A 25,923-nucleotide genomic window follows, 5' to 3' on the forward strand; every position below is an offset into this window, starting at 1 on the left:
CGCACCCGCCTACACCACCCACCGTCCCCACCCCGAGCTTCGCGCAGCCGTCGCGGCCGTCTGCGTATGCCAGACTCCGCCAGCTGTCGTCTCCCACGCTGTCTTCGGCTGGCATTTCCCCGCCAGCCTCGCCCGTCACCATGCCTCCACCATCACGCCCGAACCGGCCAGACACGAGGCCGACGGTGCCAGTCCGCAACCCCTCGATAGACTCGGCCGCATCCTCGCTGTCGTCGACGGCCTCGCAGAACCGCCCGCCCGCCAGCCATGCGCCCCGGCCGTCGCAGGACACGAGCACCGCCAACCCCCCAGACATGGCCAGTCTGATGGCCGCTGCAGGCTCACCCGAGGCCGCCATGCTGGCCCTGTGGAAGGACAAGCAGAACACGTCCAGCCACAACGCGCAGCTCTGGCGGCTGGTGGAGAAGCAACGGTCCATGATCATCGGGCTCCAGAAAGACCTCGAGCGCGCACTGAAGGACAAGGACCGCTACCGCAGAAAGTTCAAGGAGTACGCTGAGCAGCTGCCACCCGGTCCCGGCTCGCTGCAAAAGTCCGACACGTTCGACTCGGTCGTGGAACGCGAGACCAGCCAGTCGCCAGCCCTCAGTGAGCAACCTGGTGACGCCGCTCGGCCCAGCGACACCAAAGCCACCGAGCACAAGACATCGCCCCTGACGCAAGAGCACCCCGCACCGCATCTCATCCCAGACTCACAGCTAGCGACGTCGCCGTCTCATTCCACGGCATCCAACATCTCGTCAGCCGTAAACTCACCTACAGACTACTCCGTGCAACCCCTTAGCCTTGGTAGCAGGGGCCTCGGCCTCGACTCTACATTGCTGCACCCCGGCGATGCTGCTCAGCCCCCAGCGCAAGCCCCGAAGCCAGCCACTCCTCCCCAGAACACCTCAGACGTGACGCTCGTCCCGGGCAGCTCACAGCTCCAGCCTCCGCAGATATCGCTGATCCAAGCTACGCCTGTCGTCGGCGGCGATGGCTTTGAATCACCCCCAAGAAAGACTCCGCAGCCTCTGCGAAAGGCACCGCCAGCTCCACTCAACCTGTCGAAACCCACAACGACCAGCGCACATCTCCACCGGGCCGTGCATGGCGACGATGTCGACTCTGATTACGACGATATACTGGAGGTGGATGAGATACCTGTCGTGGAGCTGCGAGGAAGGAGAAAGACTCGAGAGGAAGATGACAGGGTCCGTGAGGCCATGTATTCGAAAGATGAGGAAGCTCGAAGCAAGTCGAAGAAGAAGAAAAGCGAAAGCAAGAGCAAACAAGCGACGCCTTCTGAAACACCAGCAGGCGATCAGCCTCAGGCGGTCCCGGTTCCCCTTTCGCCGCGTCAGTTCAATGCGCTGCAATCGGGCCTTCCACTCTCTCCCCGTCACCCGCCAGCCAACTCTCTGAATGCTCTTCTTAGTCCTGCAAACTCCGACAGTTCTATGATGGCTAACCGGAGCGTCGCATCCCCACTCATGAGTCCAGGTCTACCTTCCAGCCCCCGACCCACGGACAGGCCACTCGGATCGCCGTTACCCAGAAATCCTAAGCAGTCCATCGCATCACCACCCATGTCGCCGACTACCACGCACCAGTCGGCTGCTCGGGCAATGCAGCAACAAGTTCCATTCCCACCAAACACACCTCAGTCGTATCAGTCACCCCCAGTCAACCAAAATCAGCAGCCTAACCAGCTACGCAAAGAGGCGTCGACGGGCCTTTTGACTGTACCAGGTGCACAGCCCAGTCCAGAATCACCATCGAGCAGCCCTACCCTCAACGATGTTCCGGATGCAGAACACGTCTACCGCGGACTCGTGTCAGACCAGTACCCTGGACTCTTGCTGCCCCCGAATGCACTGCCCTCCATCCAAGTAAAGGTCTTCTCGTCTCGCCTTCGGCCATCACGTATGAGCATGCTCGCCCCCAAGCCGCAGGAGGAGGACCCTGTCTTTATTCTTGCCGTCTACGCCCGCTCTGATAACAAACAGCTGTGGCGTGTGGAAAAGACCATTGCTACGCTGCCTTTTCTAGACTCTCAGCTGAGGTCTTTGTGCGACTTTCAGGGACGACTTCCAGACCGTGCTCTCTTCGGAGGACATGCGCCCGCCAAGATTGACGCTCGCCGGGTCGCCCTCAACCAATACTTTGATACTGTCCTGGAAACTCCCATGAACGAGAAGACGGCATTGATTGTCTGTGAATACCTGTCTACTGATGTAATAGGCGCCCAGGCTGGCGATAGACTGGCCCCCGAGCCCACACCAGGTCCGATAGTGTCTGTTCAGAAAACGCAGCGCAAGGAAGGTTACCTCACCAAGCGTGGCAAGAATTTCGGGGGCTGGAAAGCGCGTTTCTTTGTTCTGGATGGCTCAGAGTTCAGGTACTTTGAGGGCGAGGGCGGTGCGCACTTGGGAACGATCAAGCTGCAAAATGCACAGATTGGGAAGCAGTCACAACAGCAGTCAAACCAATCGCCACAACGACGGGACGATTCTGAAGATAACCAATATCGACACGCCTTCCTCATCTTGGAGCCAAAGCGAAAAGATTCGACGAGCTTGGTGCGCCATGTGCTGTGTGCGGAGAACGATGAAGAGCGAGATGCTTGGGTCGAGGCTCTTCTGCAACATGTCGACATACCAGACGAAACTTCGCCAGTCGAGATTCGCGTCCCCTCTGCTACGCGTCTTCAAAAGCAGCAGGCCAGCCAAGATTCGGCACGCTCTCAGCGGAGAGAAAGCCCTGATATGGGAGAGCAGGATCGCTTGCAAGGCCTCAGCTATGACGACACGGTGCAAGCGCAAGCTCCCGTCCGCGGACCCAATCACCGTGATATGATGGTAGAAAAGCCGTCACGGGGGTCGCCCAAGGATTCGTCCTTCCTTCAAGATAACTCAGGTCACTATCCTGCCATCTCAGGACCAAGCAACGGAACCCCCATCAAGGACTCTGAGAGCTGGGGAAGCAAACCAGCGGCAGGACCCACGACCGTCAAAGACAAGAAACGTAGCATATTCGGCTTTAGAGGTCGTGGCGGCTCTTCTGACCTCGCACCGGTTCAGGTCAGCACTCCGCTGCAGCCGGCTGTAGAACATCGCCTGCCTCCGGGCCGCAGTGTATTTGGTATTCCACTTATGGAAGCTGTGGAGTTTACGCAGCCTGACGGTGTCAACGTGGCGCTGCCAGCTGTCGTCTACAGGTGCTTGGAGTATCTGCGAGCAAAGAAGGCAATCAGCGAAGAGGGCATCTTCCGGCTCAGCGGGTCAAATATTGTTATCAAGGGCCTGCGCGATCGGTTCAACAACGAAGGTGACATCAGGTTGCTAGACGGGCAGTACTATGACGTTCACGCCGTCGCATCGCTTCTCAAGCTGTACCTGCGAGAACTGCCGGCCTCTGTCCTAACTCGGGAACTGCATCTTGACTTCCTCAAGGTTCTCGGTAAGTGGTCTATCCGGATGACGTTGATTAGTAGACCATGGACTGACACATTCTAGATATGGACGAGCGAAGCAAAAAGATCCAGAGCTTTAACGTTCTGGTACACAAGCTACCTAGGCCTAACCTTGAGCTCTTGCGACACATGGCGTCTTTCCTGATTGAGATTGTCGACAATTCCGGGGTGAACAAGATGACCGTGAGGAATGTTGGCATCGTATTTGCTCCGACTCTGAACATTCCGGCCCCGTTGATATCCTTCTTCCTGACTGACTACACGGATATCTTCGGTACTGCTCTCGATGAAGCAAGCTCCCCGATCCACGAGATCCGGAACAACACTTCTCACCTGGGGGACGACGCGATTCGGTCTCCTCGGAGGCAGATGTTCTCAGACCTCCCAACGCCTGCATACAACGAGACGACATTCCAGCAGCGTATGGACCGACCGCCTCAAGGCTATCAAGGGAATAGCGCTCCCAACTATCCGCCCCCACAGCCCCCGCAGCAGTATCAACAGCAGCAGCAGCAGTACGGCCAACAGCAGCAAGGCCAATACAACGGCTATGATTCGGGATTCATTCCCATGCGACCCAGCTACGATGCGCCAGCCTACGACCAGCCATATCACTCTGGAGAGGGATACGGCAGCTTGAACGGCGCTGTTCAGTCTAGCGGAGCTCGCGAACAGCGGCAACGAAAACGAGAGAGCGGCATGCTTTTGATGAACATGGGCATGGGCGGCCAACGCAAGGGCTCGGGTGGATCCAACCCTCCACGCGGAGATGGACGGATGGATGCACGAATGTATTCACAAAACACCAACAACCCTCTAATGGTACGAGAAGAGACGGCGTTCGAGTGAGCAAGCCTGGGCTCGATTCGCGACAGAGACGACACATGACGATGCACCAAGAATTCAGTCTAATTTTTGATTCTTAATTCAGGACCACGGGCCGGATCTTTGGTTACTTGGAAGCGCCGGAGAGGCGGGATTTGGGTTTCCTTTTGCGTGTTGTACGGATATTCAGCGATACCAGGCGTTTGGCGAGATGGAGCAGGCGACTCGCTCGGAGTTGTGTATGCTTTTCGCGTTGCATACCCCCGCCCCTTGCTTGCAGCAGGCCGCTTTCTTTGTTTCGGCGACAGGTTGGCTTCGGCAGTCGCGCGGCGCGTGTTGGAGCTTTCTTTTTGTGCAACTTTTGCTGAGATATCCTGGTTACTTTGATGTATGCGTGGTGCACTGCATTTGCGCAATTGGTTAGGAAATGAAATGAAGTCTGCTAGCAACTACTGTGATGGTTGACCATGTTCGTGATGGGATCGCGTTGGCCTAGCGTCCCGAGGTCTGAGCTTGGGCGTGGATGCGCTTTCCGCGCTGAGACGCAGCTTCCCTCTCGGCGATTGACGACTGCGACGCGCCTGCCTGCTTGTTCGAGACGCGCGCTCAGGCGACAGCGGGCCAGCACAGGACTAGTGGAACCAGACACAGAGCACTTGGCCATGGACGACGGAGCGGCTGCCACGGCGCCTCTGCCTGCGCGCCCCGACGAGCCCGACACGAGAAACAGCCTGCGACACATTCTGGCCGCCGACCCCCCGATGGACGACTCCAAGCCCTCGCCCTCGCAGGCCAACACGCCTGTCCCCGATGGGAGCGACGCTGGCGGCGATGGGCCCGACGCCGCCCGCCCCGTCAACGACACGGACCCGGCGAGGCCGTACTACACGGCGACGACGACGACGACGCGCCGCAATGCCAACGGCAGCGTGTCGTCCGTCTACAGCGGCAACAAGATCAAGCACCTGAAGAAGGACGACGGCATCCCGCTGTGGCGCAAGGACATCCAGTTCGACTTCCTCAAGCTCGTCTTCGAGGACGACCGGCCCGTCTTCACCAAGCAGTCGGACAGCACCAGCGGCCACACCTTTGCCGACATCTACCTCGACGCCATGGCCAAGAGCAGCAAGTGCAGCAAGATCCTCAAGGACAAGCTGCTGACGGAGCGCCCGGCTGCCATCAACATGGCCATGGTGTGTCTGCTCGTCAACGTCGGCCGCATGAACACGACGCTCAACTGTAGGCCACCTGCTGTCCCTCCTCGAGCCCCCCTAACCTGCCACAGTCTTCCCCGAGATGCGCGCCCAGCTGCGCACCTACCACTCCATCCCCTCCCTCCAGGCCCACCAAGACCCGAATGCCTACAAGCAGCTGCAGGACGCGCCCCGCCTGAAGTCCATCCTCAAGGGTGCCACCGAGGACCAGGAGCAGCCCAGCACCATCGAGGAGATCATGGCAGCCTCCGTCCCGCGTACCAACCCCGTCAACCTCATCTTCGTCCTGTCGCAATACGCCCCCAAGATCTCAGAGCTGCACTTCTTCCCGCCGCGCGACTTCTTCGACCTCGTCATGCGCTCCAACCTGAGCAGCAAGAGCAGAGCCACGGCCTTCCTCTGGCTCATGTGGTGGTATCTCGAGAGCGACTTCACCAAGGAGGCTGCCGAGAGCAACCCTTTTGGTCCCGGCCAGATGGGCCCGGCCGACGATCCGACTACGGCTGAGTTCCCTATCAAGTGCCCGCCTTTTGACATACTCTCGCCAGAGCAGGAGGCGCTGGAGAACGTCGACTCCATCGAAGAGAAGACTTTCGGTGAGATTAAGCGCAAGGAGAGGACAGCTATATTGGCAAGCGACATGGCGCCCGTCGTGACAGGCCCCAAGCGTACCAACAAGAAGGGTGAGTGCTGCTATCCACCTGTGACTCCGCTCACGTCCGGCTGTAGCTGACCCACCTCTAGGCTTCAACCAGAACCCAGTCTTCTCCATCGCCGCCGATGATGGTGCTTGGACACCTGGACGCGACAGGCAATCGCCTTCCCATGGTATGCTGCTCTCTAGCCGTTGCGGCGACACCGATCTAACAACACCAGGCTCCGCACGAGGACGAGGCAAGCTTGCAAAATCCATCATCGAACGAGACTACCCCTCAGACACTGACCGTACTCGGTCTGCGTCTCCACCGAACAGCGTCTATAACACAGCCAAGAAGGTGGCTACGCCCAACATGCGCATCAATACCCTCCTCAACGAAGACGGACCGGCTTCGTCTCCTGCGCCCAAGGGCCCCGGCCGCGGGAACTGGTCGCGCAATCGCACATCAGGCATAGGCGCCGGAGGAACACCAGCCGCACGTTCTTTCAAGACCAAACTCGACGCTCCACACTCGCAAGATGGCCAGTCCCCCTCTACATCCGCACCCACCTTCAACGGACCACACGGCTTCTACCTCCCGCTCAACGGTTCCGACCCCTCGCACAAACGAACACGTCCCCTTACACAACACCAACTAGCTGTCGAGCAATACAGGAGGCGACGCGTCGACGTCATTCTTGACAGAGGTATTCGCATCGAGTACGCCGCCGCAGCCAAGCGCCGCCGCAAAGCCAACCCCTTTATGCGCAGCTGGATCCGCTGCAAAGGCATGGCCGACGGCTACGACACAGACGAAGAATCGCACGCGCAATTTGCCCAACTTCCCGAATACGAACTCGGCACCAAAACACCCCCGCCCATGCCCTCCGGCCTCGTACCTCTCGACTTCGGCGGCGAAGTCAACGACCATGGCGAGGAGTCGTACTACCGCGCTAAGATGCTAAGCAGAGCCCTGCGTCGCTTGGATCGCTGGGAAGGCGGCAGAAGTGCGCTCAGAGCCCGACCCAAGGGCGAGAGGGGTAGCGGATTGCCAGACGTCCATGACAGACCTGTTTTGGGTAGTGAAGATGAAGATGACGAGGATGATGGCGATGACATGATGGATGTGGATGAGATGGAGAGGAGGGATGCGTTGGAGGATGCTAGTGAGGAAGACAGCGATGATGATGTTGACATGGAGGGCGAGAGAAGATGGGATCCTACTTCACTTCCGCCATTGCCCAGGATGGCTTGACGCGGTGTTGGGCTCAGTTGAGTAGCTGTGAAGTTGTAACTTTGGCATTCTGTCTTGTCTTTTGTAAGGGTCGGGTTTCTTGTGTTTCGATAGGCTGGGTAGCATGGCGTTCATTGCGTGAGACGTGTAGTCGTCTTTATATGGAGATCGGAAAGATTCATTTGCCAGATTATCTGATAATATCGTTCTCATAAAAGACTGGGTGCATAGTAATACCTTGTAATATGGGGGTGGCTTTGTGTTTGTCGGTGTACGCTGATGATTAGACCACCGTGTTGGTACGATTGATACTGATGACTGTTAAAGACACGTAACCTAATAGAGACATTGGACTTTTGCAGCCGTATATTACAGTGCAAGGCTGGGCTAAGGTTGGCTAGTTATCGACACCAGATATGTGAACCTTTTAAGCCACATTCCCAACATAACAACACGACTGACATCAACTTGAAGCTTGAATTCGACAACAACTTGCAGCAAGCTGATTTTATGACACTACAACTAAGCCAACAGAAAGTTCAATGGTATCGTCACAAACAATAACACCCTAACGAAGTCATGCCCAACTCTTGACTACCAGCGGACATCTCCTAGCAAATTATTCCCGCGCACTCCGGCAACAGAAAATCCCTGGCTGGCGCCTCAGATCAGAGCTTTCGCTCGACGACGACGACGAAGACACTGACCAGGAAGACACCGACGGGCGTCCGGGTGCCGAATTGGGTTCTGGTCCCACACCTCCCTAAGGCGCAATTGTATACGCATTGCCATGTTCATTATCCCCACCTGCATTGGCATGGCCATTAGAAGCGAAGTTTGTATGCCCGTTGGCAAGCCCATTCGTGTGTCCGTTCGTCAGCCCCCCGTTCGCATGGCCATTGGTAAGATGGCCATTGAGACCCGTCGCAACAACAACATCCTCGCTATCGTAGTGCAGCCGTAGACTCGTGGGGATGGGACTCTCCTTCGAGCTCGAATCAAGATAATGTCGCATCGTTATGCCGGCGAGTTTGTGCTCCGTGACGGTAAAACGACCCTGTTTGCCCGGTGCGCGCCGCACGTTTGGTAGTTTGAAAACTTCGCGCAGCGTCGCGGCGAGAGACGGGCCTACGAGGCGGGCGCCGAAGCAGAAGTGCAGGCCATGGCCGAGAAGTGTGTACTCCTTGAATGGGCGATGCGGGTCTAGGATCTCCGGGTTGGGAAACGCAACGGGGTCCATGGCGGCTTTGGAAGTTGCAATGAGGATCGTGTGGCCCTTTTTGACGGAAACAGGGCCGCGGACGCCGTCGTTGACGGTAATGTCGCGCGTCGCAACGCGAGGTAGACCGGGAACAACACCAACGTGGCGCATGCCTTCGTAAACGAAGCCTTGGAGTTCGCGGTCCGAGGTCGTAGGGTCCATGTGCGATAGCTCGACGATCCTTGCCTTGTACTTTTCGTACCCAGGAGATAGGAACAAGTCGATCAGCAGACTGGCTTGCTGTGTCAGGTTTCCGGCGACGGGCGCTCCCATACCGATGCAGTCACCGACCATGTCTCCGATGGGCAGTTTGGTGTCCGCTAATGCATGGTAGATGCGGTCGGCGTGTGGGCCTACCTCGAAAGCGGAGCCCTTGGCCATCCAGTCGACGAAACCTTCTAGACGTCCAGTTTGCGTCTTAAGATGGGTTTCGAAGATGGAGCGGAGGGGGGCTGCGGCTTGCATAGCGCCTGCACGCAGCTTCCATTCGTTATGGGGCATTATGTTGAAGGACTGGTACATGACTGGGCGGAGGTCAGCACCTGTTGCAGGTTCAAGAGCGCTGGACTGGTTACTTACATAGTACGAGATACGCTAGGAAAGCTTCGTGGACGGAGAGCAAGCCTCTAGGTTGCTCTTGTGTCTTCAGCGGGAGTGCGAAACGCTCAGCGAGCCAAAGGATCGGCGTGATGTTGGTAACATCACGGACAATGTCGATGCTCATCCTGCCCTTGGCGCCTTTGAGGGAGTTCTTCTTGATGAGATTGCGTACGTTGGTCGTGAAAAACTCGTTGATGTTCTTCTCGAAGCCCTCCTCAAAGAAGACCTTGTGCAGAATGTTGGAGCGTTCATCATGCTTCTTCTGCTCGTCCCAGCCGATCATGAAGTCATGTCCAGCTGTACAGTTGCGAATAGCTGCCTGGTACATGACAACGAAACTCTCACGATCCTCGAAGATTTTCTTGCAACCCTCCTGAGTTTGGACGCTGATGATGTCGTAATCGCTGGGAGGGCGTCTGAGGTCGTACTTTTCAAGCACACCATTTCCTTGAAGAATCTCCTTCGCTGCTTTGGGAGTGTAGAAGGGCAGCAGCGCGTAGCTGGAAGTTCCCTTGAATCCACCCGGAAGACCCTGGAAGAGCAGCTTAGGAAACACACCACCGTATGCACCGGGTGTTGTCTCTGCCAGCAAAGCCGCTCCCCACTGCGTAAGGGTGTTACTGTTGAAGTCGTAGCTCAGGAAACGATCACCGCGAACCAATGCGACGGCGTCGTCCAGGATACCTCGACCAGTCGTTTGACCAGGGCAGACACCGCTTCCCGGCATGGCAGGTTTGGTGCACTCGGCCATCAATCCAGGGTAGAGTTCCATGTTCTCCATGTGGCCGTACAACAGCTCGGCTGCTCGTGCTGTCTCTTTATCGGAACACCAATCTTCAAACGTATCGTACGGCTTCAGATTAAGATACCGGCGGAACTCGTTGAGCGTGCAGACATTGAACATCTCACGGGCCTGCAATTGGCCCATGAGGTCAACGACCTTTAGACTGGCGGGGGTACCGTGGGCACCAAAAGCATGGGCAGGCTCCTCGATGCAGTCTTTGATAAGCTCGGAAAGTTGGGCATCGTTGAACCTGCCGTCAGCGCCTCGCTCAAGGCCTCCAAAAGTCCACTCCCAGGGCTTCTTGCTCATCAAGTCATGACCATATACCTTCATGACTTGGTGGAACATCTCGATTGTCACATCGTCGATGTGGCGGATGTCAGGGAAGACGGAACGGATGATATCTTCCATCCATGTCTCATCCGCGGCACTGAGAGCAGCGTGCCAGTGGTAAAGGACAGCAAACTCCACGGATACATGGCTGCCGGTGCCACGCTCGACACGTGTGCCGCCTTGCTTGATCTCTTTACCAAGATCAAGAGACCATTCCGAGTTGGCTCGTGGTGTGTTCAGGATGGCAGCGACATAGTCTTTCAGTACGACTGAGGCAAAGAAACCGACGTTAATGTTGCGCGTGATCTGGAATATGTCCTCGTCTTGCCTGAATTCGTGTTAGGCTCATATCGCGTACAAGGACTGCAGCAAACTTACCATTTCCTGCCTGCCTCGTCCAGAGTATCCCAGGGCTTGTATTTGCCGTCCTCATTCACTGACAGCAGCGACTCCGCGACGTGGTTGTGGTTTCTCGAGAACATCAACAGTACTGCGACTACACCAGGGGGCATCATCATGATGCGCTCCGAGGCGATTGAGTCTGGGTAGATCAGGCCATCTTTGTAAGTTCGCACGCGATGTTGCTCCTTCTCTGTATTGCCGTACAGGGTGCTGAGGTCAACATAGCTCGAAGTCTCATTGATCCAAGGATCTGTCCTAGAGGTTTGGAAACATTCGTGTATGACTATGGTTGCGAAGGAGAAGAAGAGGCGATTCAGACCAGACGGGTGCTCGCGGAAAGGACCACTGCGCTTGAGAAGCGCCTCGTATACGTCTTCAACGTCAGGTAAATTTGGCCCTTGGGAAGTTGTCAGTCCTGATTCGCATGGGATGATAGCAACAGGGTACTTACCTTTCGGTTTGGTGGGAGGTACATTTCGCGCATATGGCGAACCTGCCTTGCCCATTTCAGGGTTGTGGGGATTGTTTCCTGAGCCGTCGTGCTTCCGGTATCGTGCCGATGGGCCGGCATGCGTAGGTGTTGGGTGTGGTAAATCATTCCAGAGCATGCTGATGAAACCATCCGACACCTTTGCACTGAGACCGCTGTTCAGAGGAAGACCCTGTAGCATCTGAACTCCCTTCTCGAGGAGAAGTTCTTTGTCGTCCAGAGGCTCACCGGATGCGAGTGTCGTAATGGCATCGAGGGCAAACTTGGCATCCTTAACACCGAGACCTCTAATGTCGCTGACGATGCCAGTCTTCTGGTGGTTCTTCATGCCACTCGACGCTTCCGCTGTTCGGCCATCGCTGGCTTGCGTCGGCTTCCTCCTGATCTTTCCGATCAATGTTTGTATCTGGCTAGGCATGATGAATAAGTGTGTGTATGACCATGTGGAAAAGATGGGAACGGGGAGAATATGAATCCCAGGGCCGGGCGGAGTTCACAAAGTAAGTTCAACGTAGCTTGCTGTTGATCTGGGAGGCGCAATGCTCCCCACGCAGGAGCTTGGCCATGGCAAGCAGCAGCGAGCCAGTTGCGTGGCGACGATCGCTAGCAGCTACGGTGTGTTGATCAGCATATGCACTCGGCGAACAGTGTCCTGCGGCTTCCTCAAGGGCGGACGAACCCATGCCTGCATCGGGATGATGTGAGTAGCGTCCGGATCTTGATATCGTCAGACCTCTGATGGCTACAAATGTCCGACTGCTCATTGGTCGTGACTTCCTTTGTGGAGGGTAGTGCCAGACGGATTTTGCGCTACCTTCGCTAAGAACTGACAGAGGGGTATCGAGCACTGCATGACAAGTCCAAGGAATGATCTGTGAGCGGTCCTCAAGACCCACAGCGTAGTAGCACCATTGGCTCCATGAGGAAACGACTAACTAGACCCACCTGTGACGATCCATGGATGGCCTTTGCGACACTGCGAAAAGTCCAAAAGCAACGTGTAGCCAGGAGGTGGGTACGCCTGCCACGTTTCAGGCTTCAGCGCTTTTGGTTGCCTGGGAGTCGTTGTGGTCTCACTTCGGCTGTCTCCCTATGGGAACGTGTCGAAGATGTCGCAACCCTGGCGGTCGATAACATGATAGACAGGAACGGCGACCTGAACTCGCGACTATTCCAAACAGAGACGTGGACAAAAGCCATAGACGAACTATCAAGCGATCGGCATCCCGATTCAGCTTTTTTTCGGCTGAGTAGTGGAAGGAGACTCTAGCGCTTGCGGCACCGGAATTGACCGACCTTACTTCCCGACGAATGGTTGCGCAGCCATGTGCTAGCAGGTAAACAGACGAGAGTGAGTTTCAGCTGATGTGGTGGCGGTCAACAACAGGAGTGCGAGCTTGCAAATCTCCGAGTAGGGTACGGTATCAGGCAGGCACTAGCGACGGCGGTCAGTGGTCTACGGCCTGTCCCGAAGCCGTAAGGTTTACTGTCCGGTTCATCCAAGACGCCGGCGGTGGTTGTGGTGACTGGGAGGTGCGATCGATAGTCGAGACGACGGCAATCGAGACGGCAGGTGCACGGGCCGCCTCCCCACAAATGATCGCTGGAAGGGTAGCGTCAACCATCGACGCGACGTGCTTTTCCTGCTCACATGTCGGCGAGCAGACCTACACCAACCTCTCCTCTCTGATCGGCACGTTCTTGTTGAATGCACTGCTTCCGAGTCCAATTGGATTAGACACCACTGCGATCACGAGGAACGCGCTCAGCATTAGCTCTCGGAGCTTGCCTGCCTGGACTGCGTAGCATCGCGTCCATCGGTTACCACCATATTGCCAGCCGGGATAGTGGCGAAACGGTGGCATTGGCTTACTTGCAGTCGAGGGCCACATGCGTTTCTTTTCTGCAATCAATTGCAGCACGACACGGGACAGGATGCGGTGTATCTGTCGTGCCTTCTGCCAGGCAACGCTCAGATGCTTGACAGGCTGCCGCATCATCGATGTAGCAACTCAAGGTGGGGGCGTCGTATAGCGCACGGTAGTCAGTTTATCTCAGCTTTCAAAGGTCAATAGTCGCTGTAGGGCGAGCGGCACTTCAGAACGATCAGCGGCTGCTATTAGCGGCGGGACTACTCCCAGCCCACCACCTGCGACATCGACGCGTCGATAGGCGAGCTTTGTTACAAGCCGCATTAGCAATGGCGATCAGTATCTTAATGTGGCTTGATACGCTCGGAAGCTTTGGAGACAGACCAGACGGGGAGCACGCGTCAGTTGTGTTAGGCTTTTGTAGCCGATCCCCGCGTTGATAGAGATTACTTGGCTACTTGACACTTCGCGACTGCTTCATTCTGACGACCAAGCTGGCTTCCTATCAAGGTGCTCTTCCTCGTCAAGCCCCACGTCTCAACATGGCGCGCAAGAACTCAGAGCAGTCACGTCTACCGAGCGTTTCGCCTCAGGTATCCGCACAACCACCTAACAACAACCCTATGGATTACGGAGCCGTGTCACGACGTCCGAACCATGTGACCAAGAAGTTTGTCCTGTGCTTCGATGGTACAGGCAACAAATTCTCAGGCACAGACTCCGACAGCAACATCCTCAAAATCTATCGCATGCTCGATCGCAATGGCGATGATCAGTTCCATTACTACCAGCCCGGAATCGGTACATATGTTACGAAAGCCAATGGATCCATGACCCGAACAGGTCGATGGGAAAAGTTCCAGTCATGGTACGCAAAGGCAAAAGATAGCGCAATAGGTACGTTCGGCGCGGCTCGTTGTGGTGCATGGGATCTGATCTGGCGTAGGAACTTCATTCGATCAGCATGTCATGGCGGGATACAAGGTAAGCCATCCCAGGAGGTAGCTCTATCCTCAGCTTAATAGCTAGAGGACGGAACCCGGTCGCAGCTGGCTGACATGGACTGGACAGTTCCTAATGCGATACTATACACCTGGCGATGATATCTTCTTCTTCGGCTTCTCGCGTGGTGCATATACCGCTCGCTTCCTCGCAGAGATGCTTGATCACGTCGGTCTCCTCTCTGTAAGCAACTGCCCAATGTCTGTCAGGCGATTTCTAATTGTCGACAGGCTGGAAACGAAGAGATGTGTCAATTCGCATGGAAGTGAGTATAGCATGTAGCATGCATGAACTCTACACTAACGCAATCTCAGAACATTCCAGAAATGGCAATGTAGATTACCGGACGAAAAAGGCGGCAAAGATCGCAAGCCAGGCGAGAAATCTGAGAAGCTAAAGCTTCTGGAATTCATGTGCGCGTTTCGCGAGACGTTCAGCCGCCCCGTCAAACCCATTCGGTTTCTGGGCCTCTTCGATACAGTCAATTCCGTGCCTGCTTTCGAGAACGCCTGGATGCAACGTAGCAGATTCCCCTACACCGCAAGAAGCAGCGCCCACGTAATACGACACGCAGTATCCATCGATGAACGACGCGCAAAGTTCAGACAAGATCTCATCTCTCAAGAGAAGCCCGACCGGTCAATGTTGTACAAGCATCGCCACAGACACCGGCAGCACATGAAGGATCTGATCCATGGTGATCATGAAGACCATGACCTAGACGAGAAAGACCACGACGAACAGCAGAGTAGAGGTCGGCGAGATACATTAGCACCACCACCTGAGCGTTACAGAGACCCACATGAGACTTCAGGCGTACGCAGCCGTAGCGCGGACTGCTCCCAGCTTGATGGCGTTCACGGCTCTGCTACTCCTTCGATGCGATCCTATGACGCTGCGAGAACTTTCAACTCTCAAGACGAAGATGGCGAGCAGGATATTCAAGAAGTCTGGTTTCCTGGATGCCATGCAGTAAGTGTGCTCGTCACGGAGGTTCAATTTCAATACTAACGTCGTGTAGGACATCGGAGGAGGCTGGCCTCTTGGTGATGACGACGCAGCACTGAGCCACGTAGCCCTGGTGTGGATGGTGCGCGAAGCTCAAAAAGCTGGGCTCGACTTTGACGAAGACAAGCTCGCAGCTCTGAGTTGCTGCCACGAGGAGCCCACAACCAACGTGTCGCGAGCGCAGAACAACATCCCGATGATTGCAATCGATCCTGCGTCGCCCTCACCCGTCATCGCCAATTCGGGCGCGCAATCCGTCGACACAGCTGGCTACACTGACGACGACAACATCCTTTCGCACCATCGCGAACACCCTAACACGCATTTCCACAAACATTTCCACAGCGCTGCGACCAAAGGCCGTATCCACGACGTCCTGCAATTCAACAATGGTGCCAATCGCATGGGCGTCGTTTCGTGGAACATAATGGAGTACCTGCCTTTCCGACGCATGGACTTACAGGAGGATGGGACATGGAAAGCGATCCGATGGCCTTTGCCCAAGGGTGAGACGCGCGACATACCCGCGAATGCCGTCATCCACAGCAGCGTGATTAAGCGTATGCGCGCGGATCCAACCTACCGACCAGGCAATCTGATTGTAGGTGGCGGTGGAAGAGGTGTCAGGCACGCTCCCAAGGACATGGGTATGGGCCAATGGGTCGTTGCGTGCGATGAGGGCCATCATGTAGGCGAGTGCTTCATGCGCAGAAGCCCACCTGAGAGAACAAAGACGGAGGAAATGGAGCAGCCAGCGTGCGTGGGTGGCATGCAAGTAAGTATCACCGATCCGACTACTCGAACTGAGAACTAACGAATCAAAGGGAAACTACTTCGCTGGCCGCAAGAGGTCGACTGCTCTGTAGACCAAGACACTCGTCCTGTGCGCCGCTTCTACCTAGATGTCTTTCAAGCATTGTTTCTATTTTACTCCACTTTTGATACGGCCGTCTTGAAATCCATGTCCCTGCACAAGATGACGAAGTGAGCTAAGTTCGTGTTATTGTTGTGACAGTATTGGAAGTCTGTGGTTTGGCCTCGATATATGCATATCGCTACTTGTTCCGCCTGTGTCGAGTTCACACCTCTTCCAGCATCATCCCCATTCATGCAAATGCTCAAGCCTTCTGGGCGTCGTGACCCCAGTTTTTCAAGCTCTTGTAGCTCTTGCTATCCGTGTCCTTCTTCGCCTTGTCCTCTTGCGCAAGATGCCTCTTGCAGTATGCTACCACCTTGCGCATGTGGTCAATGTCTTCTTGTTCATACTTATCCGCGTCCTTCTGCGGATTATTCTGCAGTATAGCAACGATTTTACGACCCGAATCGTGGCCGACTGTCTCGCCGGAGCCGTTGTCTTTGGACCTGTAGGCGTCTTAGAGGGCATGCATGTCATAAGATTCGCAACGTCAGCACTGCATTCGTTGCAGGCAGGGCTTACCAGCCGGCTCCAGCGGATTCGTCGCTGCCAAGCCAGTCTTGTAGTTCGTCTGCCGACATGTTGACCAGCTCGTTGAACTCCCTTGCGATACCGTAAGCACTTTGCTTGCGTTGACGTTCATGGGCCACTTACTCAATCACGGTTTCGTTGTCTTTGACCATTTTGTGATCTACTTGTGAGTCCGGAGGTTGTCTATAGGAAATTTGAGTTTGGTGTACTCCGCAATGTCTTCCCGAGTGTCCTTGTTAGGGGTTCTGGGTTGATGCAGCATTCTCAGTTGGCTCCTGTGTATCGCGACATGATGACATCACCATCGCGTTCCAACGGTGCCTAGAAGGACCAAGGAACGCCGCACGTGACTTGGCAAACCGCGTTGAAGGGCATTGTCTTTGTTCACACAGACATCGATACATCGAAAGATGCGGGAATGACGACGTTTCAGATCGTACCTGGCATCGGCGCGTTGCCGGCGCAGTGTCTCTTCCCTTCTGCGACGATAGGATTACTATGTACATCCCACCGGATGCGCTAAACCGCACAGAGCAAGAAGCCATGAGAGTCAGTTGTCGTGTAAGTTACCTAGACACAAGTCATGTTGTAGGGAGAGTTGCGCAAGAAGGTTGCTGTTGTTGGTGCTTGTGTTGTTCCTTCTCCAGCTTTCGTCCCCAGTGCTTACTACCTAGGTACCGAGGAGAAGTTTCTCCAGTCTCCGCAACCTCCACACCCCTTCTTCTCCCCAACACGCAGGCTGCCCCTCAAAGCCTTCACACCCACTCCACGACGTGGGAACTGCCGAGATTACGGCCTCATTTTCTCGTCCGATGCGGGTCGGACATGCCAAGGTAATGGAAGATTCTTAGTGTCTTCCTTGAGCCTCATGTGGGCCGCTCTCGCACCAATCCGTCGCCGCAACCTGGCTTACGTTGCATCCAAACTGGGTCCCTCGCTTTACTTGACCGGAGAGAGACTGCAAGCGATCGGAGATTGCAGTCCAAAACAAGCACAGCGACAAAGCTTGTGCCGGTTCGCGCGGCAATTGTTCAAAGAGTCGGAGGGATGGTCGGAGCACAGGTGTTGAGGCTGCACAGGCCCGGATGGGGTCGTACGCATCTCCATCATCCCCACTGCCGAGAGCGTCTGTCGCATCTTGAAGTGAAGTATCTTCACCGACATGGCCCCGGCCGAAGAATACGCGTCGTCGAGTCGATATCCACAAGTCACGCGACCGTCACCAAGTTTCTGGCGCCCGGCTGTGCGGCACAACGGTCCCTGGAGCGCGTCGCTGAGTGCTTTGCGCCTGAATGCGGGGTGCGCATCAGAGGCGTTCACTTTGCACGTTAGGGATCTAGCAGGACGCCTTGTACAACGCCTACCGTCAGATGAGCATGTGAGAGCACGATCCGATCCATGTGTGCTCGAGGCCGTCTATCTCTTGGTGGGCTTCCCGGAACGTCGGGCGGATTTGGCTTGGCTATCGAATCGCGACCTGCTTCCCCACATACACGCCCCTTGTCCCCCAGCGGCTGCGTCGCATTGACAAGCCCACTACTGCAGTTTCAGACCCCCGGATCACTTTTGTTTGGCTGTGGAGGAGGTGAAGCCAAGCTGGTAAGGCCGCTCGCGCGCAATTTCGCGTGACGGCGTGGCGCGTATGACGTAGGAGCCCCGGAGTCGAACGCTCGGCGCGATGCTGGGCATTACCGCATTACGGGACACGGGACTGGAATTGGCATCGATACTTAAGATTCGTCGTGTGCCGAACAAGTAAATCCATCTTGTCTCGCACATCGGTCTTGTCGTGATCGAATCGTTACTACAACCATGGGTCTGGGCAAAGTGTACGTTTGACGCCGTTCGACTATGCATGAATGCTATATTGACTCTGAATAGTTCTGTCCGCGTTCGCGGTGCCGAGTGCGGTATCGAAGCCATCATTCTTGGTGTCATCACATCGATAGGTGGTTTCCTCTTCGGTTACGACACGGTATGCATCTGCCAATCTCTGCCTGTGAATGCGTGTGGCTCACGTAATGCAGGGTCAAATCAGTGGAATCCTCATCTTCAAGGACTTCATCCAGCGTTTTGGACAGGACCAGGGCAATGGCGAGAAAGCATTCGATCCCACGATTTCGTCCCTGCTTGTATCCCTCATGTCCATTGGTACTCTCATCGGCGCGCTCGCTGGTGCTTACACTGCCGACTGGTTTGGTCGTCGCCGCAATCTCTCCATCGGTGTGCTCATATTCGTCATTGGCAACATCATCCAGGTCACAGCGATGAACACCTGGGTCCACATGACTATTGGTCGTATCGTTGCTGGTCTCGGTGTCGGTATTCTCTCTATTGGTGTACCGATGTACCAGTCTGAGGTCTGCCCACGAGAGATTCGTGGTGCCGTCGTCGCATCTTACCAGCTTATGATCACTGTTGGCATCCTGAGTAGGTCTGGCCCAGATGTGTGCTTACAAAGTACTTACTATATGCAGTTTCCAACATTATCAACTTTGGTGTCCGTGACAATCCGGGCCAAGACAGCGATGCCGCCTGGAGAATCGTCATTGGCCTCGGAATCGGCTTCTCGCTCCCTCTTGGCTTCGGTGTACTCTTCACGCCAGAATCGCCCAGATGGTTGGCCGGTAAAGGCCGTTGGGAAGAAGCGCGCATGTCAATGGCTCGTCTCCGAGGCTTAGCACACGACCCCAACCACGAGTTGGTCAACTCGGACTTCAAGGAGATGGAGGATTCCATCAACGAGCAAAAGAGCGCCGGGCAAGGTACTTGGGTGGAATGCTTCACTGGCCAGCCATCCGGTATCCCGCGTCTTGCATACCGTACCCTCGTCGGATGTGCTATCCAATTCTTCCAGCAGTGGACTGGTGTCAACTACTTCTTCTACGTAAGTTCCCTCGAATAACGACCTCACATGCACGCCGCTAATCGTCACAGTATGGCGCGACTATCTTCCAATCCGCAGGCATTGATGATCCTCTCCAAGTTCAACTTATTCTTGGTGCTGTCAACGTGGCCATGACGATCCCCGGGTTGTACCTCATTGAGCGAGTCGGTCGCCGTGTGCCGCTCGTCATTGGCGGTCTCTGGCAAGCTACTTGGCTGCTCATCTTTGCCATCATCGGTGTTGCGCTCCCACCGCAAGACAACCCCACTGCCGGTATAGTTATGATCGTTGCTGCTTGCATGTTCATCGCAAGTTTCGCCGCCACCTGGGGTCCTTTCATTTGGGTTATCATTGGCGAAACTTTCCCGCTCAGGACTCGCGCGAAGCAAGCCTCTTTGGCTACAGCGTTCAACTGGCTCGGTAAGCAACATGCTTTCTTATGCCGACTTCGCTTGCTAACGACCATTCTTAGGCAACTTCCTGATCGGTTTCCTCACACCTTACGCTGACGACGGTATCGGATACGCCTTCGGTTTCGTTTTCTTCGCCTGCAACTTCGTCGCCGCCGGTGTCATTTACTTCTTCGTCTTCGAGACCAAATCGTTGTCTCTTGAGAACGTCGATATCATGTACTCGGACCCGAGCCTATCTGCCAGGACCAGTAAGAAGTGGGTCCCGGCTGGATACATCAGCCGTAACGAACGCGACGACTCATACTGGGAGCGACGCCACAGCGCTGTCGGCGCTACTGGTGCTGTTGGATCTGAGAAGTATGGCGACAAAGATGTCGATACTTCGCCCGAGAGGGGCATGTCAGTGCATCAGGAACACATTGACGAGGAGCGCCGAGGTTAGGGTTTCTCTCGATGCATACTCAGGTTCATACCCTGGTATCTGGGACTAAAGATGCATTCGCACAGCTTAGTGACCCGCTTCCTTTAAGCATGACACCGCACTCTACCAAGCGGTATACATAATACACAGACTATCCCATTCAATACAATATCAACTGCTGTTTCCAGTGTCCAAGTCTGCTTTGTCTCCCGTTCCGTAAACGTGATGACAAAATGCCGACACAGCCACACCCCTGCTAAATTTAGCGTGCTGCGTGGCGCATTCCACAAACAACGCGTCAGCTCCACGTCTTCTCCCCAGCCACTCTCCGCTTTCACTCACCAGAACAACAAGAACAGCATCTTCATTCCTCTGTACTTTGGCTGCTCAGTACCCAGGCTTCCGCTCTGCCCACGCTCAAACACTTCATACCACAGAGACGTACAACTACACCGCCATGCCGCCAGCAGCGTCGCCTCGCAACACCAGCACGCTCGCCAAATTAGCGCGCCGGACCCTGGTCACAGCGGGGCCGGCTGTCGCCTCGCAGGCTTCGCATCACTTTGAGCGCCGCGGATTGAGTGTAAATCACACCCAAGGGGTTACGCTGGGTGTTATTGCTGCGTATGTTGTCGTTATTGCGTTGTTGTGGAACTTGCCGTATGTACGGTGGGTGTTGTGGCCGTTCAAGGTATGTAGGTAGCGTGGGGCAATGGGAGATGTTGATAGCTGACGAAACCCACAGATGCTCGTCATAGCCTTTCATGAATTCTCTCATGCAATAACATCCTGCTGTACCGGCGGGCGAGTGGAGTCCATCTCCCTTGATCCCCATGAAGGCGGTGTAACGCATATGCGCGGCGGCAAGCAATTCATAACTCTGCCTGCTGGCTACTTGGGCTCCTCATTGATAGGTGCTCTGCTGACCTTCTGTGGCTTCAACATTGTGGCATCCAAAGTAGCGAGTATAGTGCTAGGCGTTTGCTTCTTGCTGACACTATGGTGGGCGAGAAAAGACTGGTTGACTATCGTCACAATTCTTCTCAGCGTAGGGCTACTGGTAGCCTTCTGGTTCATCGAACATGGCGAAGCGTTGAGGTTCATGGTCGTAGGTGTCTTTCCCTGTCCCCTCGAAACGTCCTTGCTAACGCCGCTCCAGCTTTTCATCGGCGTCATGTCTTCTCTCTACAGCGTCTGGGATATCTGTGACGACCTCATTCTCCGTAAGGTCAACTCGTCTGATGCCAGCGTCTTCGCTAAGCGGTATGGCGGTTCGTCGCAATGCTGGGGTGTCATTTGGTCGCTTGTGTCGTTGGTGTTTATGGTATGCGGGATCCTTGCGGGATTGGCAGCCTTTAAACAGAGCTTCGAACAGCAAGAGAAGGATAGTCAAGACTTTATTCCTACGGTACGGATGATGATGAGGGTGTGATTTGTCGTCCGATAAAAGGCCTTTTCTGGATTGGCGTCTGTAGATTCGGCATGTGTAGTTGGTGACGCTTGATATATCCGTATAGCATTGAGCCTTGCAAAACTCAGATCATTTATGACAGGGGAATGACATTGACACTCGTAGTTCAAGGTTAACGAGAGTGTTTTGCGGCAGTAATGGTTAGCCGAAAAAGTACCTTGGAGCGAATGGAGTTGGCGACCGTATCCTCATTGACCCGGAAGAAGAAAGTTAAAGGTACAAGTTCCCGGTCATGCCCTGCATGTAGCTCACGACCACCCGTCATGGTAAAAGTAAGGAAGTCGTTACCATCGAAAAGAAAAGGGGTCTCACACTTTTGGTCCGCGGCGTCACCAAATCCAATCTCCAACGTGCTCATTCCCACATGCGTCTCTACCACCATCTCACTCGCCTCCAAAGAATCCACCAAACTGCTGTTCCAGAGCCCGCTTCATCCGCTCAAGTACAACCCTGTCCTAGCCATACTGTTCCTCGACTTGAACCAAAAGCATGTCGTATACGGCGTGTCCCATTCCATGACTGTTCCCCAGGCCTCGTCTTGTTGCGTTTCTTCTCCAAGGCTTAAGTTCGTACGGTGGGAGTCTGAGCAGTATGTTTGCTCTTCTTGGACGGGGGCTCGGACGTTGGCTCCTCAGCGGGCCGCTTGCTTGTTTTTGGATCTGTGGTTGGTACCATTAGGCTGCGAGACCTAAGCACCGCAAGTCGTCGTTCGAGTTAGGCCATGTTGAGCCAGTTGAAACTTGGACTCGTTCGGTGGTGATACTTTTGGTTCGTAGAGTAAAGTGGGGTCGGTGAGATAGAGACAAAGGCGCAGAGACGGCTTATGTATTCATGGACAGGAGCGGACTCTCTCATCCCCGGGTAACGGAGAGTTGTAGTGGGTTACATATTGATTAGGCTTTGCAAGATGAAGAGGAGATTGTGTTGGTGATTTGCAGGAGATGGACAAAGTCAAGATTACGTCGGGAAGTCTAGATACCCACGCAAGTCCTGGTCGAGGTGAAGGTCAGAAGAGGGTAAGTCAGAGCGGTTACAACATTCTGATACCAAGAAGTCGCCGAATTGAGCTACTGCTGATGGGTGCTCGTACATCGAAGAGTGTGTAGCGCTTACTGCGGTTGGTCACGGGTGGTGGCTGGCCAAAGGGAAAAGTGAGGCTAAAGAGAGGGTCGACACGTTCACATGTGATTAGATGAAGATCCATATGGATTGCGACATCTCCCCTAACGCAATCCCACCCCCTTCACACTTTCGAAAAGCGCCTCCTCTCTAACGAGCATGGCGCGATTCAGATCCTTCTTTTGCACGCTCGGGATGCCGCTCAAATGCAATGTCAACTCGAGCTCACCCACCAGACTCTTGAGCACATGCTCCACGCCTTTCTCTCCTCCAAGCGCCAGACCATACACATACGGCCTACCAATCAGCACGCAGTCGGCTCCTAGCGCCATGGCCTTGGCAATGTCAGCACCCGATTGTATCCCGCTGTCGAAGAAAATGGTCAACCTATCCCCAACGGCATCAACAATATGTGGCAGCACGCCCAACGACGAATTCCCTCCATCGAGCTGCCTGCCCCCATGGTTACTCACAACGACGCCCTGCACGCCAATTTCCACCGCCTTCCTCGCATCAGCCAAGCTCTGAATGCCCTTGAGCACAATCGGCCCATGCCAGTGTTTCTGGAGAAACTCGACATCCTCCCAACTATGGCTCTCGCCCGGGAAAATCGTCCTCATCCATTCTGGCGCCGCAGCCTCCATCTTTCGTTCTACATCCACGCCATGTCTCGCTTTGAACTGTTTCCGGAACACAGGATCCGTCATGCCAAGTTCTACGCCTGTGCGGTCGGCGCGCATGAAGGGGTTGTATCCGTTGTCCATGTCTTCGGGTCTCCATCCGAGGATGTACGTATCTAGAGTTACAAACAGAGCTGTAAAGCCGGCGTTCTTTGCGCGTTCAAGTAGCGAAATGGTGATGTCGTCGTGTTCGCGTGAGGGCCAGTAGAGTTGGTACCAGCGTTGACTGTTGGGGCCGTTGGCTGCGGCAGTATCTTCTATACTCGTACTACTTGCCGTACTTAGGATGTACGGGATGGCTTCTTTGGCTGCTGCTTTTGCAGCCGCGACCTCGCCTTCTGGGTTGAAGATTTTGAGTACACCGACGGGCGCCATGGCGATGGGTGCTACCATCTTCTCCCCAAAGATCTCGGATGTCAGGTCAGGGAAGCCGTCGTACCTGACTAGGCGGTTGGGTACAATCGACCATCTTCTAAAGGCACTGCGGTTCTTGTCTGTGGTCTCCCGTACGCCGGCGGATCCGTATACGTAGCCTTTTGAGTCGGCTGACATGCGACTGCAGGCCAGCTCTTCCCATTTGTCAGCCTGGAAGGTGAGCGGTGGGCGTTCAAAGTCCAGTCCGCGCGTATATGTCTGCATTTCGTAGTCGACGGCATCTTGCTCTGGCTTGCGAGTTTGGAACTTGGGATGGTGTTGGGTCGCTGTAGGTTCGGACATGGTGGCTTTGGGTCTCTAACGGGTTGAAGTGAGGATTGAAGTTGAAAGTCGCGAAGAAACCTTCCGAGGGATGGCGTATGGCTAATGCACGTCACACCATGGCAGCTTCGCGGATACTTTCGGAAACGACGCAGTGACGTCACGCGCTGTCATGGCAAAGCACCTAGGTATGCCCAAGCATGCTGACAGATGGAGTAGTTGCGGACACAGGTCCGTGTGGTGATGCATTTCTACCCGTCTAATAAAGTGCCTCTATGTGTCGGCTCCGTGATGACAGCCTGCGCAAAACATGCAGCCTCGGCCTATGAAGAAAGGCGGGCACCCCAAACTCCATCCATGCAAATGACGACCATGGCAGTACAACAAGCAAGGCTACGTGGAACGTCTAGACGGCGACACAGCCGCCGTCAATCTTCAGGTGGCCGCCGGTCATGAACTTGCTGTCTTCGCTGACGAGGAAAGCGACGACGCTGGCCACGTCGTCGGGGCTGCTGAAGCGGTCGAGGGCAGTCTCCTCCTTGAGCTCGGCCAGCTTCTCCTTGCTCCAGCCGTCCTTGTAGCCGGGGGTCTGGATGATGCTGGTGTGGATGGTGTTGACGCGGATGTTGAGGGGGCCGAGCTCCTCGGCAGCGGTGAGGGCAATGCCGCGCAGGGCGAACTTGCTGGCGCTGTACGAGATGAGGTTGGGGAAGCCGCGCAGGCCGGCGATGGAGGAGCGGATGATGATGGAGCCGCCGGCGGCCGTCGTCTGCATGGCGGTGGCGGCGTACTTGACGCCGAGGAAAGCTGGCAGTGGTCAGCGGGTCACGTGGTGGGGTCACGTGGGGTCACGTGGGGTCACGTGGCGTACCGGACTTGGCGTTGATGGTCATGATGCGGTCAAAGTCGTCCTCGGTCACGTCGAAGATGCTCTTGGACTCGCCGCGGTGGCAGCAGTTGAGCAGGGCGGCGTCGAGCTTCTCGAAGCGCTGGACGACCTTCTTGGCGCAGGCCTCGACGTCGGGCTCCTTGGTGGCGTCGGCGACGATGGTCAGCAGGCGCGACTCGATGGGGATGCCCGTGGGGATGGCGGCCTTGAGCACGGGCACGGCCACCTCGAGGGCCGTCTGGTCGATGTCGATGAGGGCGACGTTGCAGCCCTCGATGAGCAGGCGGCCGGCCGACTCGACGCCCACCTTGCCGCCGCCGCCCGTGATCATGACGACCTTGCCCTCGAGGCGCTGGATGGGCAGCGGGCGCGTCAGGTTGGTCGACGTGGGCGCGCGCTCCATGCCCGGCCGCGGGGGCTTGTTGAGGTTGAGCGTCGAGATGGCGGCGCCGGGCGTGCGCAGGCTCTCGGTCGTGTTGGCGCGCTGCATCGTGTGTGTCGGCGTCGTCGGCGTCGTCGTCGTCGTCGTGCTGGGAGCGTCCGCGATGCTATTTCTACGTGCGGTGCTCCCTCTCACCGGACCCGTCGTCTCCCTCAAGATGACGTAGCGCCGGGGTTCCCTAGGCGAAATCTTTTCTGCAGCCCGCGCTGATCAAACCCGTCCGTTGAGCCTCCTGCTGGCGGCCGGACCCACCGCCCCGCCCTGGCAGCCAATGCCGCCCGCCGCCGCCATCACTTATCGCACCCCATGCGCACCGCGGTGG

General features: G+C 55.7%; 8 protein-coding genes across 8 annotated transcripts; 4 read left to right on the forward strand and 4 right to left on the reverse strand.

The window, feature by feature from the left end:
• Positions 1-314: 314 nt before the first annotated feature.
• J4E78_004300 (uncharacterized protein) lies at positions 315-4,324 on the forward strand (the record flags this gene model as incomplete). The annotated part of the gene is given in 3 exon segments (XM_049364929.1): positions 315-321; positions 340-3,462; positions 3,519-4,324. 3 exon segments carry the CDS (start codon positions 315-317, stop codon positions 4,322-4,324), a joined length of 3,936 nt encoding a protein of 1,311 aa, XP_049224007.1.
• A 638-nt stretch (positions 4,325-4,962) lies between these two features.
• On the forward strand, positions 4,963-7,406 carry J4E78_004301 (uncharacterized protein; the record flags this gene model as incomplete). The annotated part of the gene is made up of 4 exons (XM_049364930.1): positions 4,963-5,539; positions 5,586-6,197; positions 6,259-6,342; positions 6,391-7,406. The coding sequence occupies 4 exons, from the start codon at positions 4,963-4,965 to the stop codon at positions 7,404-7,406; spliced, it is 2,289 nt and encodes a 762-aa protein (XP_049224008.1).
• A 742-nt stretch (positions 7,407-8,148) lies between these two features.
• Positions 8,149-11,673, reverse strand: J4E78_004302 (uncharacterized protein; the record flags this gene model as incomplete). The annotated part of the gene is made up of 4 exons (XM_049364931.1): positions 8,149-9,170; positions 9,226-10,691; positions 10,742-11,162; positions 11,217-11,673. The coding sequence occupies 4 exons, from the start codon at positions 11,671-11,673 to the stop codon at positions 8,149-8,151; spliced, it is 3,366 nt and encodes a 1,121-aa protein (XP_049224009.1).
• Positions 11,674-13,668: 1,995 nt separating this feature from the next.
• On the forward strand, positions 13,669-16,002 carry J4E78_004303 (uncharacterized protein; the record flags this gene model as incomplete). The annotated part of the gene is made up of 7 exons (XM_049364932.1): positions 13,669-14,023; positions 14,073-14,110; positions 14,198-14,311; positions 14,359-14,393; positions 14,443-15,100; positions 15,150-15,911; positions 15,961-16,002. 7 exons carry the CDS (start codon positions 13,669-13,671, stop codon positions 16,000-16,002), a joined length of 2,004 nt encoding a protein of 667 aa, XP_049224010.1.
• A 252-nt stretch (positions 16,003-16,254) lies between these two features.
• Positions 16,255-16,735, reverse strand: J4E78_004304 (uncharacterized protein; the record flags this gene model as incomplete). Its single annotated transcript, XM_049364933.1, has 3 exons — positions 16,255-16,498; positions 16,575-16,655; positions 16,707-16,735. The coding sequence occupies 3 exons, from the start codon at positions 16,733-16,735 to the stop codon at positions 16,255-16,257; spliced, it is 354 nt and encodes a 117-aa protein (XP_049224011.1).
• Positions 16,736-18,395: 1,660 nt separating this feature from the next.
• Positions 18,396-20,325, forward strand: J4E78_004305 (uncharacterized protein; the record flags this gene model as incomplete). The annotated part of the gene is made up of 6 exons (XM_049364934.1): positions 18,396-18,412; positions 18,465-18,558; positions 18,611-19,013; positions 19,061-19,470; positions 19,521-19,890; positions 19,943-20,325. The coding sequence occupies 6 exons, from the start codon at positions 18,396-18,398 to the stop codon at positions 20,323-20,325; spliced, it is 1,677 nt and encodes a 558-aa protein (XP_049224012.1).
• A 2,673-nt stretch (positions 20,326-22,998) lies between these two features.
• J4E78_004306 (uncharacterized protein) lies at positions 22,999-24,291 on the reverse strand (the record flags this gene model as incomplete). The annotated part of the gene is made up of 1 exon (XM_049364935.1): positions 22,999-24,291. One exon carries the CDS (start codon positions 24,289-24,291, stop codon positions 22,999-23,001), a length of 1,293 nt encoding a protein of 430 aa, XP_049224013.1.
• Positions 24,292-24,676: 385 nt separating this feature from the next.
• J4E78_004307 (uncharacterized protein) lies at positions 24,677-25,649 on the reverse strand (the record flags this gene model as incomplete). The annotated part of the gene is made up of 2 exons (XM_049364936.1): positions 24,677-25,077; positions 25,142-25,649. 2 exons carry the CDS (start codon positions 25,647-25,649, stop codon positions 24,677-24,679), a joined length of 909 nt encoding a protein of 302 aa, XP_049224014.1.
• Positions 25,650-25,923: the final 274 nt, after the last annotated feature.

This window comes from Alternaria triticimaculans (assembly GCF_023758025.1).
Source record: "Alternaria triticimaculans strain BMP 0046 chromosome Unknown scaffold_4, whole genome shotgun sequence".
In the NCBI taxonomy this organism is placed as follows: domain Eukaryota; kingdom Fungi; phylum Ascomycota; class Dothideomycetes; order Pleosporales; family Pleosporaceae; genus Alternaria; species Alternaria triticimaculans.